Here is an 18,313-nt window from a genome sequence, read left to right on the forward strand (position 1 = left end):
CAACTTCCCACAGGAAAAGAAAAAGTTAGTAAAATTGTTTTCCTATACTGAGCTCTCAAATTGATAAGTGAAACACCAGAAGTTGAATTATGATATAATTTTTGACTTATTCATTCCTATTCCTTTTCACATATCTTTCATTTTGAAATTGTTCAGATAAAGTGTCCTAGAATAGCAAATTTGTTCTCTGGACTATTCTTTAAATGTAAGTCTTGCACTTCTATCAGTTAAGCCAACAGTTTTATCCACACTGACTCCAGTAAGCATAGGATGAAACTGTTTACCAATTGACTACATCAGAAAGAACTTTAGCTTCAGTTAAATTTGAAAGTCTAATCTGTATTTTAGAGTCATGCAGAAATAGATGGGTATGTTTTCTCCATTTCTTACAGTTAAAATAAGACCATTCACGCTGGTGTGAATGATCAGGAAGCAGCTTTTTTTTTTTTTTTCTGTTCCTAAAGCTTGACAGATATTTTTAAATGTCTTTTTTTAAAAACGATTGATCAATTAATTGAAAGAAATCGCATGAAGGAATCTCCACATAACCCTCAGATTACAATAAAACTTCTGCTCCTCAAAGATTAGCAATGTTTTTGTTTTTTGTTTTCTTTAGTCTGCTTTTACTCTTAAATGAACTCTGATGAGTTCTGATCTTAATCTGAGTTCTGATCTGATGAGTTCTCATCTTAAATGAATTCTGATCTTTCTTAAAAAAATGTCAGAAGATGAAATGCTGGCTCTGTTAAGTCAATGGGCAAACCACTACTGATCTCAGAGAAACTAGGATTTCACTAAAAGTGAAACATAATGCAAAGAAAAGCTTGTTTATTAAATTTGCTATGCGCTATTTTTCCATTGTTTATATACAATGATATTTTAGATGGTTAATCGATACTGTGGAGCAGCAACATGAAAAGAAGCTTGATAACTGCTTTTCTTGGGTGGGAGGTTCACATTCCTGAGGTTGTCTCCGGATATAAATACTTCATAAAATAAGTGTACTTTTGGTAGGGATGAATAATTCTCAGATACTTTCTACATCATTTTGGGGTGGGGGGAACTAATGTCTTAAAACTGTACCCAAGTAGATAATGCTACAGTAAAAATGAGACGTCTTCTTCTCTCCTTAATCAATCTTCTGCTGCCTGTAATACAGGTATTATCTGGAATTTCTTACTGAATGTATATACTATGAATATTGCTTCACTTCCTAGCTAAGAATTTGACTACAACCTATTGAAAACAATGAAAAATCTGCTTAAAACATGCTGCTTTTGTGACTTTCTCTTCCTATAAACTACCCCTTCAACATAAAATCAGCAGAAAATCACCATCTGTTTATTCAGAATAATACTTGGGAAATACACGAAGATCATCTTTCTTTACTAATATTCCTGTCCTTTTTGGACAGTATCTTTGAACTCATGCCATAGAGCTTGAATATGTGTTTTACTCCCTCTTCAATATTTCGTCAAGCTTTCTATAAGGATAGGTTCATTTTGTTTTTCAGCTACAATCACTTGGAAAAATATATGAAATGGAGAGATAATTCAAATGAACTTTTGTAACTGATCAAGAATTTTTAAACAAATTAAAAGATATAAGGTCAATTCTAGTTTCTGTTTAAAGTCAATTCTAGTTTATGTTTAAGGGAAAAGATTCTGACTTCTAAAAGTTATTTAACTGACCTCAATCCAAAGATGAGTAAGAGGAATTATTGAGGCAATGATATTATCTCAGAGGAATGAACTTAAAGAAGTAGTTTTAAATGACTAGAAGTTTTAAATGTAAAAAACCAAGGAATTTGTATAGTAAAATAAAAGATCTAACTTTTATTTTCAACATTAGCTTTTATATTTGGTTTTGGCACCTAGCACCTAGCTATTGCACTTAGATACTACTCTAGTTTATTAAAATATCATCCTAGAAAATCCACTGTACGCATAAATAATCTAAAACTTTCAAGGAAAAGCTTAAGAAGTTACAAATGCTAGGTTAGGACAATACTGTTGGTTTCAAGGGAAACATAGAAGTAAAATGAAATCTTCTGGTTCCATAGCAATAATGTGAAACATTAACATTGAGTATCATCTCACCACATTCAAAAGGTTATTTAACAAGCATCCTGGGTGTCTTAAGAACAGATTTATTTAATTTTTGTAATATGTTATTGAACTAAGGGTTTATAAGTCTTTTATATCTTTAGTAGTCACCAACGCATACTGTTTTGTGATAAATATTTTGTCTACAGTTCCTTTTTCTTTATAGAATGAAGCTCATCTTAACAACTTCATCATACTTAACTGAAACAACAGGAATCAGCACCATGGCAGCAACATATACTTGTTTATATTTTAATATTCTAATATGACTCATGAACAAAGGAAAATTAACTCACATAAACAAACTTCCATCGCACCCAGAAATAGCATTTCCCTAAATTACTCTCAACTGATGTAAAAAAAGTTTTGGAGATTTTTTTTTGTATTTTAAGTTCTTAACCTTACACACAAGGCCATAATTTAAATAAAATAAAAAAGACCCTGCAACTAAATAGCCTAATCTAAATTTCTACGTCATCAGCTTCCTCATAACTACAATATGGACAGAAGTAAGCAAAATTGTCATAATTTTCACAACAGCACTCACAGCAACACACTGCACTTGCTATTTAATAATTTCAGATAGAATTCTTCATTTTCATCAAAATGTAAGCTGAGTGCTTCTACTGACATTTTATTTGTACACTGTAAATAATCACATGCTAGAAAATCCTCCTGTCTTTCAGTGACACCATATTGTCAACCAGGAGTACAGGACACTATGCAAACAGAAGTCACGACTGCACCATCGCTTCGTAATGCTTAACCAAGTAACTCTTACAAGTCTTACATATTTGTCCTGTATGTTATCTGAGGGGCACTCCTTAACATCGTATGAGACAAGCAGAGGCATCGAAGGTCATGAAACAGGAAGAACAAGGATGATGATAAAAACAAGCCTGTGAACACTAGAACTTACTTGAGTGCAATACATGTAAAGCTTTCTAATATATTTTAGGAGTTTATAGCTAATATTCTATTTTTATATCATCCATACAAATAGCCACAAGAGACTAATCATTTCTTCTCTTCAGAAGACATCCTATCAGGTAAAGAGGAAGTCCTGGGCTATAGTAAGGGAAGTGGAAAATAAGGTATACCTGTATAAAAAGCATTAGCAACATGAAATTCAGCAATAGCAGCCATATCCTGGAGGAACTGTGATAAATAACGGAAAAAGATGGCAACTAAGGCAGAGAGCGTATTATAGAAGGTATATCAGGCATGAATGAGGGGTCCATCTAAAATAAGAAGCATATAAAAGTATTATCCCAAGAAGTGGGCTATTCACCACATCTAATGTTACACACAGGAAGCTCTGCTCCTTCCACAGCAAATGGAGAATGTCTTTAAGATTCTGGCCATCCAACTCTGCTGCTTCTCTGAGTCACTGTCTAGAGGAGCTCCCCTCTCTCCAGTGACCACAGATGGGGGACTAATCTCTGATTATTTAAAGCCAGCCTTTGTGAACACCCCAATTAGGCGTATCACAAAGATAGAAATGTCTGAAGGTCACCAGCAGCAAGGTTCAAAATAGAGCTGAGAACCTGTCTCTCTTTAAATTATGCATCTATTCTTTTGCTAAATTGCCTAAGTTGGTTTTCCAATTCACAATTTCAACCTACAACATACAGTACACGGTATAATGTGCCCTTACCTTGAAGTAATACACATAAAGCTTTCCTCATTGCTGCCTTCATATAACTGTGGGTTTGAGTAACCCACTAAACCCATTCACAATGAATGTGTTAAATGAACGTTTATAGAGAATGTTTTAATCAAAGCTCTACATAATATTCTGATTATTATTACTCAAAAGCACACAGGAGATTAATTTGTTTTCAGCTACACAAAAATGATTGCAAATGAAAGAAGATCACTCATTTCTAATTAAAAAAACATCAACCCACTATTCAGCCATGAATTTGTGAAACCTACAGGATTTTATATATTAGAAACATGCTAGGTTCATATTTTGAATATGCTGCTTTCATAATAAGAGTATTGTTTGCTTTATATTTTACTAGTCTTTTCACAGAACAATAATGGTAAATATAATCTTTCCCTGAATACATTCAAGAGTTGAATAAAATTCGTGATGAACAAAAGGAATGAGCATCAAAACTCTGATAATTATTGACATCAGCTAAAGTAAGGAAAATGAGGGGCTAGGTGCATCCAGAATGGTTCGTTCCTGTCCTTAACTGCAGAGACTAAGCTCTGAATGCTTGGAAAACAGCTGCTTTTGTTCTTTAATATTGTTCTCACTCAACGTCACCTACAAATAAAGAAGTACATGTTTATTGCAGCACCTTCTGTGTGAAGGAGATGGAACAGTAGAACTGGAAGGAATCAATCCCAACATTTTGGGGAAAAAAGGGGGCACATTTTGTCTCATACGATTAAAATAAATACAGATCACTTTAGGCAGGATAAAACCTTCCAGGTCCCTTTCAACAAAATAAATATCATAAATGGCTATGTGCATATTCTCTAGAGATAAATAAGACCCCAATTAAGTGAGCTATGATGCTAGAAATAGAATTTTATTATAATTATTATTTTTTAATGCATTTATTTTCACAGTGGACTTTTCAGCACTAAAAATACATACTCACATATAGTCTTTTAACATTTTTTACTATGCTAATCAAGATGAAATCTTTCAGAAAGCAAAAGAAGCAAAGCTTATTCGATAAAAAATTACTTTTAAGCAACACTAATAGAGTCCGCTCCAGTTATAACAGTGAAGCATAAAAATGACACTCTTTTTGTCTACAAACCTAGCAAAGAAAGGAGTCATGGACAGCAGAGGAAAAGAATAAACTAGTATTTTCAAGATTATTACAGACGTTTCTTAGACCAACCAGGCTAAATGTAAATAATGAAAAGACTCTTATCAATTTACATTAAATTTAATAATAGTGTAGCTTGATGGCGAACATGCTCGAATTACTAAATCCAAAATCGTTCTCATTCCAGTAGGAGTTGTTTTCAAGGGGACTTTAAGGGAATTAATGAATAAAGACAGAACAGTGTGGCTCTGAGAAAAGACTTCAGGAATAAGAACCTACTGATTGGCTCTGATTCCATCTGCAGACTCCTTTTAATAGAATGGAAAACATAATTTCACATTTACAAACTAAAAAAGACATGGAAGAATTGAATAAGTAATGTTCCAGCTGCAAGGCTAACAGGGTTTGTTTGCTTTATCATGTACATCAAGAACAAATATTTGCTATTGCAGTGAAGTACACATATGCTGTCTGTGAGACGTAAGCTGGGCTTCCTTTGACCTGAATGAAATTCTATGAAGGTTGAAAGAGTTTGTGCTTGCAAATATCTTAGTAGTACAGGCAACATAAAGAACAATAATAATCTTAACATTTAACTATAATAAATTATTGCTGGAAAATATTTTTGGCCCACCTTGTGCGCTCAGATTAAATTAATGCTGTGCTGTTAAAATATGAACCTTTCCCCTGCCTGAACATGTCCTTAATTAAGGTTGCCACAGGGAGCAGGTACACCTTTTATTAAAATTCCACACATTAAAGAAAAAATTGCTAATGCTGGCCAGTCTCAAGGTATAGACATCTACAAATGTTTTAGTACATTGTAGCATTTTTTAAATTTGTAATTATATAGCAGCAGACCAAGAACCAGTAATTATGTTGTTTATGTGAACATTTTCATTAATGACAAGCTGTTTGTATTTGCAAAGTAGATAATTTCTAAGTTAGATGCTACCAGAAAGAGGAAATGGATTCAAATCATTTAAAGGATAATATATTTCCAATGTGAGATACAGGTCTTCCAAGTAACTTTAAAGTCAAAGTAAAAAAAAAAAAAAAATCCTAATAGAAAACTGCCAGATACATACCTAATCTAAGAAGAAATCATATTTTGAAGTGGAAATAAAGTATATACTTACTTAAGTGATGAAAAAATACCTAACATTAACAAGATTTTTTTCATAAAACCAAAAATGTGATCACTAAAAGTAATTATTACTTTGTGGTTGTTACTTCAAAGGTGTACCTAGGATGGGATTCAGTGCACATAATTTAAGTCACAAAGGGCAGTGTTTTTTCTCATTCTAGGTGGAAAAAAATACTCTCCATGGATTAGGAATTTTCAATAGCTATAGTTAGATGAGATGGATACCACCTATAAAGTGAGTTTGACCTTTTTATAAAAAAATTTGGTTTTTTTCTTAACTTTAATTCTAAGTCAGACTATGAGGCATATAGGTATGTAACACATGAAGTGCTGAAGTTAATGTAACAAGCATACAAAGTATCAGTACTGGAGGTCAAGCATGAAAATGTTAGCTAAACAGTAGTTTTGGAACATATCCCTGTAAATGTGTAACTCTACTCTCTGGATACTCTACCTAGCAAAGGGAAGGATATGAATGCTGTTTCAGTCGAATTTTACACTCAGTTTAATTAACCATTTTATTTCATACTAGGCAATGGCGATTATGCACAAAGATGAATCTTCAACTATTATAGAATAATACAGATTTATACACAAAACATCTAGCTCATGGATTTCTCACTTCATAAGGTTTTCCTTTTCTATTTTTAGAGAAAATATGATATATTCCAGAAAAACATGTTTCTCATTACAAAAAGAAAGGTAGAAGTCCAAGCTGCAGTCCTAATTAAACAAACATGGAAAAATAACACAGAGAAAATGGAAAAATGTTCAGTGACTGCCTTTTCTAACCTTGGGTCATGGTGGGATCAGGGAGGAGAACACCGACAAAGTAATGTTAATGAATATAGAGAGTTATTATTTTTCATACATCTCTTTTTGATAAATACTTTACAAATGCCCAAATCTGTATGTTAAAAGTTTACGGAAAGTCTGAGACAAAATGCTAACTCTCAAAACTATTTGCTTACTCATGCTTTGGAATTTCTGTTATTTTAAGTCAAAAATATGTTTGTCATAGAAATTTCAAATGTCTTAGAAATGTTTTTTCTGACTTTTTTGGAGCTAGGATTTATTGATGGAATTTGTTCTTAGCAAGAGTTGACACAAAAGTTTGTCAATACTGCCTGGAGACACAGGAGAGTAAGAAGAATGGCAAAAGCTGAAAAAAGAAAAGAGCTCCACTGTCACTCTAAAAACAATTAGTCCATATTATATGCTTTACTCCAAAGTACATTTCTTCTCATGTAAGATATCACATGCCAAAAAGACACATAGTCCCTTAGTTTTAAATAAGTATTCATTAATAGAGTGAAGTGATCAACTATCATCTTAATTTGCTACTTTTAATTTGTCTGCAACATCTATTTCTTCATTCCTAAATTAAAGTTTGATTTCTTTTTCAAAACAAGCAAACAAACAACACCCCTCTCTCAGCCTGTATGTTATACCATATACCCTTGAACTCATATCAAGGGAAACTTGAACTCTTCTTCAGCACAGAGACAAAGAATAAGACAGGCATGTAAAGTTTGAGTATCTTCTTATGAAGCAATGCTAACAAGTCATATCAAGGCATAAGTACAGCTGTAGCATAAAATTAGTAGTACTATCAATACATCTATTTATTCTGATGGTATGAAGACCTACAGTACTACTGAAGCATTTTACTGCTTTGGAAGTTGTCCTTACATCTGCCAGGGTTTGCAGAGTTGGAAATCATACATTTCCCTCCTTAAGCATTTATGCATTTTTAGCACATCAAAATCAGCCAAGTATCTTTCTGTCTCTATCTAGTTAAACATTAAATACCAAACTCCCACCTATACCACAAGTGATGAATTAATTTTTAAAAAAATATTACTACAAACAGTAACATGCATCCAGTTACGATGCTTTTTTCTTTCTCCTCTCTGTCAGTCTAAGTCTGCTTTAAATAATGCTACACAGTGGAGCCTCATCCACAGTGACGGAAGGGATCACCTGAGGACTGATAGGATATGTACCACTCGAGTCCATACATCATATATTAAAAAAGATAACTGACAACTTCCTTCTGGTATAAATCAAATTCTTGAGGACTCTATTTCTGCTTTGTTCATATGAGAGTCAATCAAACAGAGTATATGGATGTTTACTGTGAGGTTAATCACTAGACAGTAATTGCCTGTCTGTACTGACCATATAAATCAATTCCGTATGTAAGAAAAATTGTGAAGAGATCCTGGATATTGAGCTTAAATAAATATGACTGATTACCTGCATTCTCTCAAAACAATATAAACAATATGATTTCCAGACTAATCTACTAGAAGAAAATTACAAACCATAATTCACTGTAATTTCTGATAATGTAAAGGGCAAACGGGGTACCTTAGCATAGAAAACAAACTATTCACCGTAACAGGAAACTGCCACAATTCAACCTAACGCACAACATAAATGCGGTCACTAATTCTCAGCCCACAATGTATTTCTATATTGGCTACTCAAATGGAACAGGAAAAACCCACAGAACTTCTCCTACAAGATTCTTTCTTCTGCTTATTTGGTACTTTAAAGGGTGCATGAGCAAACACCTTTGTGAACAATATGTATCTAAGTAACCTTCAGTTTCCCAAGAAAATCCTGTTTCTGTCTTCTTTTAGGGAAGATGACATGGAACCATACCGCATTACAGAGATCATGACTCCTATCTTCCAATGTCATCTTATAACTGTAGAGGCTAATTCTCTACCTTAGGTATAATTTCAGCTATATTCTTTATATATTTATGAAATAGAGGTTAAAGATGTGTTGAGGAATGGAGAAGTTAATGGGCTGTTCTTCATAATATTCTGCAGCTCCAGACATTCCTATTATGGTATATATTTTTGTTTTCAGCTTTGATGGATTTTATATATTGATACTGTAGCTTTAACTGCAAATTTTATTAAATGCATCTTCTTCCATTGCTGCTTGCTATATTATACAGTTTATTTATGTTACATAACTACACTGTGAAATTTGATGCTTCAAAATGTTATTGAAGCCAAGGATAAATGTATGAAAGAAAAAAAACAGACTAATGGAAAATAGGTTAATTGGTAGCCATTACACATGATGATTGAGATCAGGAAGTTCTTGAACTACCAACTACAGAAAGCTGGGAAAGACTATCATAGAAGAAGAACGATACTATGCTTCACTCACACACTGTCGAGGCACTACTTAAATATCCATCACCTTGTTACAATGACCCTGTTGGGCTAAACATACTCTTAATCTGATCCGATCCACTACAGGTACTCGTATATCTCAAGGCATTCAACCACAAGGAAAAGCATGACAGACTTCATGACCTTATTTTCTGTTAGGGGCAGTGTTGCTGAAGTTCCTTGTCCCTATTCTCCAGTCAGAAACATGACCTTACCATAAACTTTTGCAACAGACCAAAACTCAAGACTTGTTCAAAATATTACACATATTTGTGTGAAGTATTCAGCACAGCTTGATATATCAGCTGTTCATGCTTAGGCATACAGCAAAGTGTAATGCAAAAGAGGTTTAAGCAGATACAATGACTCAAATACTCACATCCCAAATCACAAAATTCAATGTTTTTCCTATATATAACACGTAGCAAGAGCCCATAATTACCTGTAACTGTTAACTCCGTAGTTCTTCTGACAACAAAGATTCCATATTTTAACTCACAAGTGTAATTTCCAATGTCATCCTCTCTAACTTCCCGAATGACAAGAGTGTCCTTTTTAAATACAATACTTGGTCTCCACGTCTTTGACTTGCATTCCTGTTTAAAGATAATATAACACTTCAGTGACTATGTTCTTATACTTAAACTGGACAACTACTGTCAGTGTTGTTCAAAACCAAGAAGGCTAGAAAAGAGCTCAGCATGTTCATGAATTTTACATACACTAAATATCTCAACATTCCATTTAGTTTAGTGTTGATTAAAAAAAAAGACCAAGTGACATAACAGTTGCCCTTCTGATAAGAAAAAGAAGAGGATTTGATTTCTTTGGTCATTTCCCTTTGACATTAATTTGTTGAGGAGCTCCTATTTCATATACTTATTTGCTCCTATAATTATGTCTGTGATCTGTGACTGTTATATTACCAATAGCTGGAGGTTGCAGGGGAAAAAGGTTTGTTTGTTGTTTTAATCAAATGATAATTTAAAAACTGGAGAGAAAGATAAAACAATGAGAATGAGGAGAAACAAGGATGAGTTATATATCTCTTTCTGAAAATATCTTAGAAACAAAGCTTTTTGAACTCTTAGTAATAGGTAAGTTCTATATCAACAAAAAGTAATGACTCCATATTTTAATTTTTACTATCAAAACATTACATTTTGTGAAATAATAAAGTAATATACATTCTGGTTTGCACGTTTATTGGCTCCCTAAACTGATTCCACCTAAATAACCTAGCTGCTATTTGAAATAGCTTCTTGGAATGTTTTTAGTCTTTCTAGATTTTCTAAACATCTTTGTGTTGCTAACCAGTATATTTATAAGCTATTAGGAACGGGGACAGATGCTTTTCATGAGACATAATGTCTTTTGATGGACTGTCATAAAATATTTTACTTGATTAGCTTAGCATAATCATTGTTTATGCATTCAAGGCTTGTTTTTCAGTGTTAAAGTATTACAGCTTGTTTGAGCACATTCACACAAACGCTGTAAATGACTCTAAAAGACTTGCTTTTGAGCTATTGTTTGAGAAGCCAGTCATTGTTTTAAATTTGATAAATCTTCAGTTATGTATTTTATTACACATATAAAATCCAAGGCAAATATAAGCAAACAATTGGTTACCTCTCATCTTAGATATTCTAAATCAGCTAATTCAGCCAGAATCCTTCCAGGCCACAAGTCTTTACTGCTATTAGATAACAGTCTTGTATCCTATGCTTAGAAGCATTTAAAATGTTATCAAAAAAATTATCAGTCAATTTGTTAAATAATTAGAATGTATGCCACCACATAACTATGAACAACCACAAACTAGGACATTCCTCAATACACAGTCTAATTTCAGATTTATGGAACTGTTTGAGGGCTTTAAACTGTTTGAACTACAACACTGGAGTAGTGATTATTTCCTGCAAAGAGCAAGAAATGCAGAACTCAAGGTGCCATTCACGGAAGTTATAGTGAGTGGCCCCCAGGCAGTCCTGTTTTCTGGAACTTGGCCCTTAAGTTCTAGAAACTAGTATACAATATTGAAATACAGTTATTAATAAAAACTATGAAATTACTGATAACTGCAAGTAAAAGCTAATAAGCCGATACCAAATTTTAGGAAGTCATTGTTGAATTCTGTCTTCCAAAAATCAAGTAATTTGTTCAGCTAATAGCATACATGGCTCTTCTATTTATATTTTTCCAAACAGATTTTATGTCTGAGGTCCTAGAAACATATTCTTCAGCCTTGTATAGCACAAACAGCTCCTGTATATACAGCTTGCATGACTTTATCTTGGCATATCGGTCCAGCCAGGACTGGTAGAAGTGGCTTTTTTAGCCCTCTTGTTAGCAGAAAGCTGCCAATTATTTGTGATATCCATAAATGGATATTAACAAAACACTAAATCTGAAGTTTACCAAAGAAAGATTTGAATGTCTCTCATTTAGTTCTTTTCTCCTATCCTTCTAGTGTCTGTTCGAGTGTCTATTTCTTAACAAATCTTAAAGCTATTCAAATTGAATACTATATTTAGATCATGAAAATCACCAGAATATAGCATAATATCTTGTTGAAGATAAAAATGTCTTGCATTCCTTACCTTATACCACAGAATTTCAGGCTCCCTAAATGGAAATAAAAAATCCTCTATTTCAGGGCATGAGATTTCCTTGCTTTTGCTAAGTTCAGCTTTTTCAAAATATTTCATCTTTGAATTGTAGCAGAGTCCAGTGTCATTTTCACCCACCGTCAGCGAAATGGACACTTTCATACAGTAAGTGGAGTTTCTGTAATGCAATAAAAATAGAAATAAAAGTCTAACATGAAAAAATAAATGTCATTGCACAGGACATTGTTTTTAAGTCATTATTTTCATCCCAAGCAAGAGAGAGAAAATCAAATATTATATTTTGTCTGTATTCTGTAGCTTTTCATGATAATGTTGCTGCTTTTTCAGCCACTAAGTGCAATATTTAGAGGCTATTGGCCATATCCCATGACCGAAGGTTTATCTCTCCCTTTCCTCGCATTCCTTCTAACAGGACTGTCCTTAACATTGTTTATCTGAGGACAGTTTCCTCCAAAGCAAAAATGCAATAAAAGCTTCATGTATTTACCAGTGAAACATGACAACCATCGTGCTGACAAACACTATTACAGCAGTTCTCCGGGTGAACAGAGCATTTCGTAGTACTGCAGGCTAATGCCAAAGGGGAACTCTGGCATCACACTGTGAGCTGGGATATTAAGGCACATATTCATCAAATCTGAGCATGCTTTGAAGTGGAAGCGGTAACGTTTACACAGCCTTTGATTAAAATGAGTCTTGTGACCCTTCCAGTTACAGAAAAAAGGATGTTTTAAGCTAAAGGACTGCTAACTTGTTTACCTTAGCCTCCCATCCCCATACTCCCAGGCCAAAATGTTACTTCTGCACTATTTGCAACCCTCACTAGTTTGGGCTCTGTCCTGAAACTTATTGCTTCCTCTGCTGCTGAATGTTGATATGCCAGACAGCCAGAGACTAGGGAACTTTATTTTGCTTCCCACATTTCACTATGCACTTTAATTAGTCTCAGAGACAAAATTACTTAAAGGGATTCTTTAATTTTCATTTTAATTTCCAGGTGGGTAGCAAGAGAGTTTCTAAAGCTGAGCACTCCCCAGGAACACACTGTGGCAATGCCAGATTTCTCTCCTACTGATTTGTAAATGCATTTGACCCCTAATCTGCTGAAAGAAGATCCTGCAGAGAGCACTGAGAAGACATTCCTTTACTTGTTTTCATTCTCAGACTCTATGAGCTGATTGCTGATTTACAAGAGTCAAGTATCTGACATGGTAGGCTCTGAAAGATACATTTTTGCATTCTCTTTAGATTTCTTAAGTTTTCTTTTTCTGTTCAAGAAGAGGGGGTAGAAATGCCTGAGAATGAAGAATATGAAAGAGAGATTTCATTCAAAGCACTCTACAGTCCCATATACCACAGAAAACCTAAACCTGAAAAGGAATATATAAGTAACTAATTAATAAGACATTATGCTTAGAAATACAGATTCTGGAACTGAATGACCCTAAACTGACCAGCTAATTTCTGTATATGTAAGGACAGCAAGCAACATCGTTATCCCTATAATGAAGCTTAACTATAACTTATTACTCCATTCAGGAATCTGGCTACATCAATCAAATAAAGTTATCCCAACTTTACCCAAAGCAAAGAATGCATTCATCAAGTATTGATCATTCTTTCTGCTTTTAAGCTGTTTAAGAGCCAGTACTTAAATGTACATGCAATTCAGAATCATCCAATATTTTACTTAACACATCTGCATTACTGTACATTATTCCTCTGTTTAGGTGCTACTTGGAATATTTATTTGTAGCTTGAGAACACCATAAAATGTCATCTAAGTCAGATTTTCAAAATCAGTAATATTCCCTTTCTCTGTTCTTGAAAGACCTACCCCTTGGAAATAGGGAGAAAATCTCAGCAATCCATCAAGCTCTCAGGGTCAAGAGGAGTACACTAACCAGATGACAAGACTACACAGGAAGAATATGTAGGGAAGTATTTAATATTTATTGGATAATGGATATTTAATTTGTACATTTAAATGTTCTCTTTTATTATTTTCCATGTGTTTGAGCTTTATTTTATGTTCATATTATTTAATCTCCTGATTTAAAAATTCCTAGAAGAAGCCTGGAAAAAGGTTCTTAACTGTAATCCCATTTCTCTGAAGATACCAGCTAAGGAAAATTTTCGTATTTGGTTTTCATCTTCCTTCACTATTCAGAGGAAATTGGATAAACATTTAATTCCTATTTTGGTCTACTAAGGGCTCTATTCTGCAATGACAGCAACGTCAATTGCTAGAGCTTTGTGAGCATCTACGATCTGAGAATATATGGTCTATGAATATGCAGGCAAAAGCACAGATTGACTGGGGTTTAAGATAATTACGTTCTAAGCTATCAGATACAAGGTGGAGAAACCTTTTGACTGGATACTTAGTCAACTAAGTTCCCTAGCAGAATTTTCTCTCGAGGGTCTAAAGTATCATCAGAGGAACGTAAAACTCCAGATGTCTCCAGATGACACAGGCTTTCTTACTGAGACTCCACATACTAACTGCAATGTCAGGCCGACTCCATCTGGCAGTCTGCATCAGAAGCCAAGACTGCAGCTAGGAAAGCAGAAGACTGCTGGGAAGAAACCAAACTCAAAAAGAATGGCATAGAAGGCAGAGCAACATAAAACAGTATGGACAATGGAAACCAAGCCAACGGCCTCACAGATTCAGAAAAATAGAATGAAAATTCAAACAGTCCCCTGATGGGAGTGAGGAAGAAAAAGGAGGAGGTGAGCCGTTTGCTGTTTACAGCTGGAGCATAATTGATTGAGTAGATGTGGAGCCCTCAGCTAGCAGAACCTACAGCAGGCAGCAGAGCCCTAGAGCAAGCGTGTACATGCCTCAGAGGGTAAAAAATGTTTGAGTGTTAGAGCTAAGGAAATTTTCCTTATGTGTCTTACTGGAGGCACCAGACCAAAATACCCTACACCACTGTATACTGTGTTTTTATTTTATTTCATTCACTGTGTACTTTATAACCCAACAGAAACTTTGCTACATTATTTATTACGACCAAATGCTGCAAATAAATCATTTTTCTCCTTTCACTCTCCGGGTTGATCTGAGCCATGGGTCTTTAGGACCAGGCAGCTACGTTCCAAAGCAACACTGGTCTAAAACCTGCCATCTGTGGAACAGCTACCAGAAAAACTATCAGGCAGTGTAAATCACACAGGTTACAGAAACGTTGTAAAGAACTTACTAAAACTGTATATATTTCCCCTTCCTTTCCCACAAGATCAACTTTCTTAGTAGGACTAGGGAAAATTCAGTTAGTTGTCATCTATTATACAAAAAGTTATTACACATGGTATGACAGGGACTATTCCTGTGTTTGACACGGTCTCTGAAGGCAGAGTCTTCACCCTAACTTGTTTTATTTGTATACTCCTGGCCTGTAAATATTAAAGTAGAAACAACAAAACAACAGCAATAGTATCTGCTAAATATGTTGATTCAATTGTACATCGTATTTCTTTTGTTTTGGTTGCCATTCATTGTCCTTATGTTTTTAGGGCCCAGTAGCAAAGGGTCTGTACCTGAAGGCCTGTAATAAAGATAAGACAGAAGAGTGTGTAAAAGACTTAACTTCTCCATGTCTTTCTCTGTATCCCAGGAGTAGCTGCTCTGATGCTCATCTTCCTACAGTTCCTCTGAATCAATGCTTCACCACTTCTTCACAGATATTGTTTATTCCCTTGTTTGTACAGCAACCGTGTGAAAGCATACAGAATACTGAAAAACAAGGATCTGTCTAACCAAGAACAGAAGACTTCTGCTTTGCACCCATCCCATTTCTCTGCTTGAATTGACATCCACTTCACCAGTGGATGCCTACCTGATTCTCCTTAATGTTAGTTCATCTGAAACTGTACTAGAAGTACATTCATATGGGATACCTTATGTCACCTTGAAATTCAGATCCTGTCACATAGAAGAACAGGACAGAGTGACGAGAAGAAAAGCTCTATATGGAGAACTAAAGAACCAAGGTTAAGTTTGTGAAAGAGGAATGTGAAGTGTGGAATGACCATGTAAAGAAAATTTCAGTAAAGAGGAGATCTGGATAGAAAGAAGAAAAAATGTAGAAAAGAGATGCAGTAAACAATCTCAAATCCAACGATATTACAACATCTCTTCCTTCTCCAGACAGTGACCCAGCACTCAGAGCAACCCCCTAATGCCTCTGCTTAATTCTTGACCCTACTTTATGTGTTCTGAAATAAGATCAATGATTATATATAGCTCTCTGAGATTCTCAGCTACTATATACAGCTTTATCTTCCTTGAATTAAACGGAATTATAGCAATTTGTAATAGATGGGTCTACAGAATACTTCACTTTTACAAATGTATTCATTAGGCAGGCTGCTTTCTGAAAAACTTATGATTGCAAGTAACTATTTCTATAAAGCAAATTTAACACTCAGAATAATTCTTAGCTACTGAATCTGTTTTATGACCATCATTCATTCAACAGCTCAAAGAATTGCAGTACTTGTTGCTATTTAAAAGCATCTTTCTAAATATTATATAACTATAAATAACCTATTTATCTACATAACCCATATTTTAGCATCGATATGATTGCTAAAAATAATATTATTAAAGCTTTTCCTCAACTAAATCAAAGAGAAATTGTTTAATTGAGCCTGTCCTTTCTAGACCGTACTCTACTCGTTTCATCTTTCCTGTGAAAACTATAAAACTGTGTATACAGAAATATGAAAAGGTCCAATACCTTGATGGATTTTACCAACTCAGAACCCTGAAATGAATGCATTGCAGAGGTCTGGAGCATTTTTCAGAACCAGATGGGGAATGACTGAGGTGTTTAACTAAAGACTTACTGTTTAGCATCTTGCCTGAACAGAATATTTGATAATTAGACATTTGAGCTGAACAACCTTCTGATGTTTTGAAGTAAAATATATTGATGGTTGTTTTTTTCAGATATATGCTGAGAAATGTTCATATGCATGTCATTATTATTTCTTAAGTGAAGAGAAGATGGTCAAACTACAATAAACAAAGAGACATCTTTTATCTAAGGTATCTAGACTAGAAGCATTATCCACCATATTCATGGGGATCTCTAACCCTATGGTAGAAAAATAAGAGGGCATAAAGAAAAGATTCTGTGGAAAAGTCTGAGATTGTCCTATTAAAGTACATGCCTGCATTGTTGTCCATATGTAGGAAAACAAAGACTCTTGTGAATTTTATCACAAAATCCCTAGGAAAATCACAGTGCCCAAGGGCCTACAGATTAGCAGGATGCACAAGTGAAATTCTCTAAATATTCTGAAAGTATTTGATTTTAAATAAATTTTTCAAGTCTGGAAAAGCAAAGACACAAGTATTCCATAAGCAGGTATTTTTATTTGGACCAAGTATTGTGATCATGAGAATATCCCAGAGGAATACACTTTGGTCACAACCAGTCAGTCAATCACGTAGTAAAGAGAAGAAACAATGAACTGCTGATAAGAATATCGCATGGTGAAAGGACTTGCAAATACAGAACTTCTGCTGATTGATATAAGGCTGAGATCTTGTCTATTCAAAGAGTTGTGAAGTAGTTGCTTATTGAGTACATATTTGTATATAGTTGCTTATTGAGTGTATATTTGAAAATCTCACTTCCAGTGGAAATTTTTTTCCTTTCTTTTTCTACTGAGAAAAGGCAGAGTCTATAAGAGGTTCCAAAGTCTCCATGGATGGATATAGATCATCTTGTCAAATTTCAGATAAAAGTTTTTAAAAATAATAATTCCACAAGTTTAAAGGAGTGAGAACTTTAGGAAAAAAAAGCTTGGGGATGAGCTTTTCTATTAAGATTAGTTAATCTTAGATACTTAGTTACTTAAAATAGTTGGTTGTTTTAATTTCTTTGGGGTTTTCTAAAAGCTTTCAATTTACAAAGACAGGACATAAACATCCTTCAGTTTCATAAAACCAGATTATTAATCTTCTTCTCTAATATTAAACTGCTAACATATAATATGAATCCAGTGCTAGACACAAGGATTGAAAAACAATTTTAAGAATAAGTAAGACCGGGCATTTGAAAACTCTTCATAGCAGTCTATGAAGAGTTAAATTTCACACACAGTTAAATTTCAGTTATCTGTGGCAGAATATTGGGAATATACCATCTTTCTCTAGAAATGTAGCAAAATTTTCCTCCTACTTGTAGCATCAAAGTATATCGCTTTTCAAAGAGGTTTCAAAGGTAAGTATACGAAATAGAAAAAGCTCCTGTAGCCTGTTTCATACATATCTTGTTTTTTTCTTTTTGTAGTTTTAAGGGCTTTTGGTGTGGATTTTTTCTGCATTTCTCATTCTACTTATATTTCACCTGTCAAGCAATAACTGACTACATGGAAAGTATCTCCTTCAGATTTGGTAGAATACCAAATAAAGGAG

General features: G+C 34.2%; 1 protein-coding gene across 5 annotated transcripts in view; it reads right to left on the reverse strand.

The window, feature by feature from the left end:
- The window catches only part of IL1RAPL1 (interleukin 1 receptor accessory protein like 1), a 764,216-nt gene that overhangs the window by 279,748 nt on the left and 466,155 nt on the right, over positions 1-18,313 (reverse strand). For all 5 annotated transcript variants that reach the window (XM_009665395.2, XM_068917343.1, XM_009665396.2 and 2 more), the window contains 2 exons: positions 11,848-12,034; positions 9,687-9,840 (listed from right to left, as the gene is read on the reverse strand). In XM_009665395.2, the coding sequence (XP_009663690.1) occupies positions 9,687-9,840; positions 11,848-12,034 (341 nt within the window). The remainder of the gene's footprint in view (positions 1-9,686; positions 9,841-11,847; positions 12,035-18,313) is intronic.

This window comes from Struthio camelus, chromosome 1, assembly GCF_040807025.1.
Source record: "Struthio camelus isolate bStrCam1 chromosome 1, bStrCam1.hap1, whole genome shotgun sequence".
Lineage (NCBI taxonomy): Eukaryota > Metazoa > Chordata > Aves > Struthioniformes > Struthionidae > Struthio > Struthio camelus.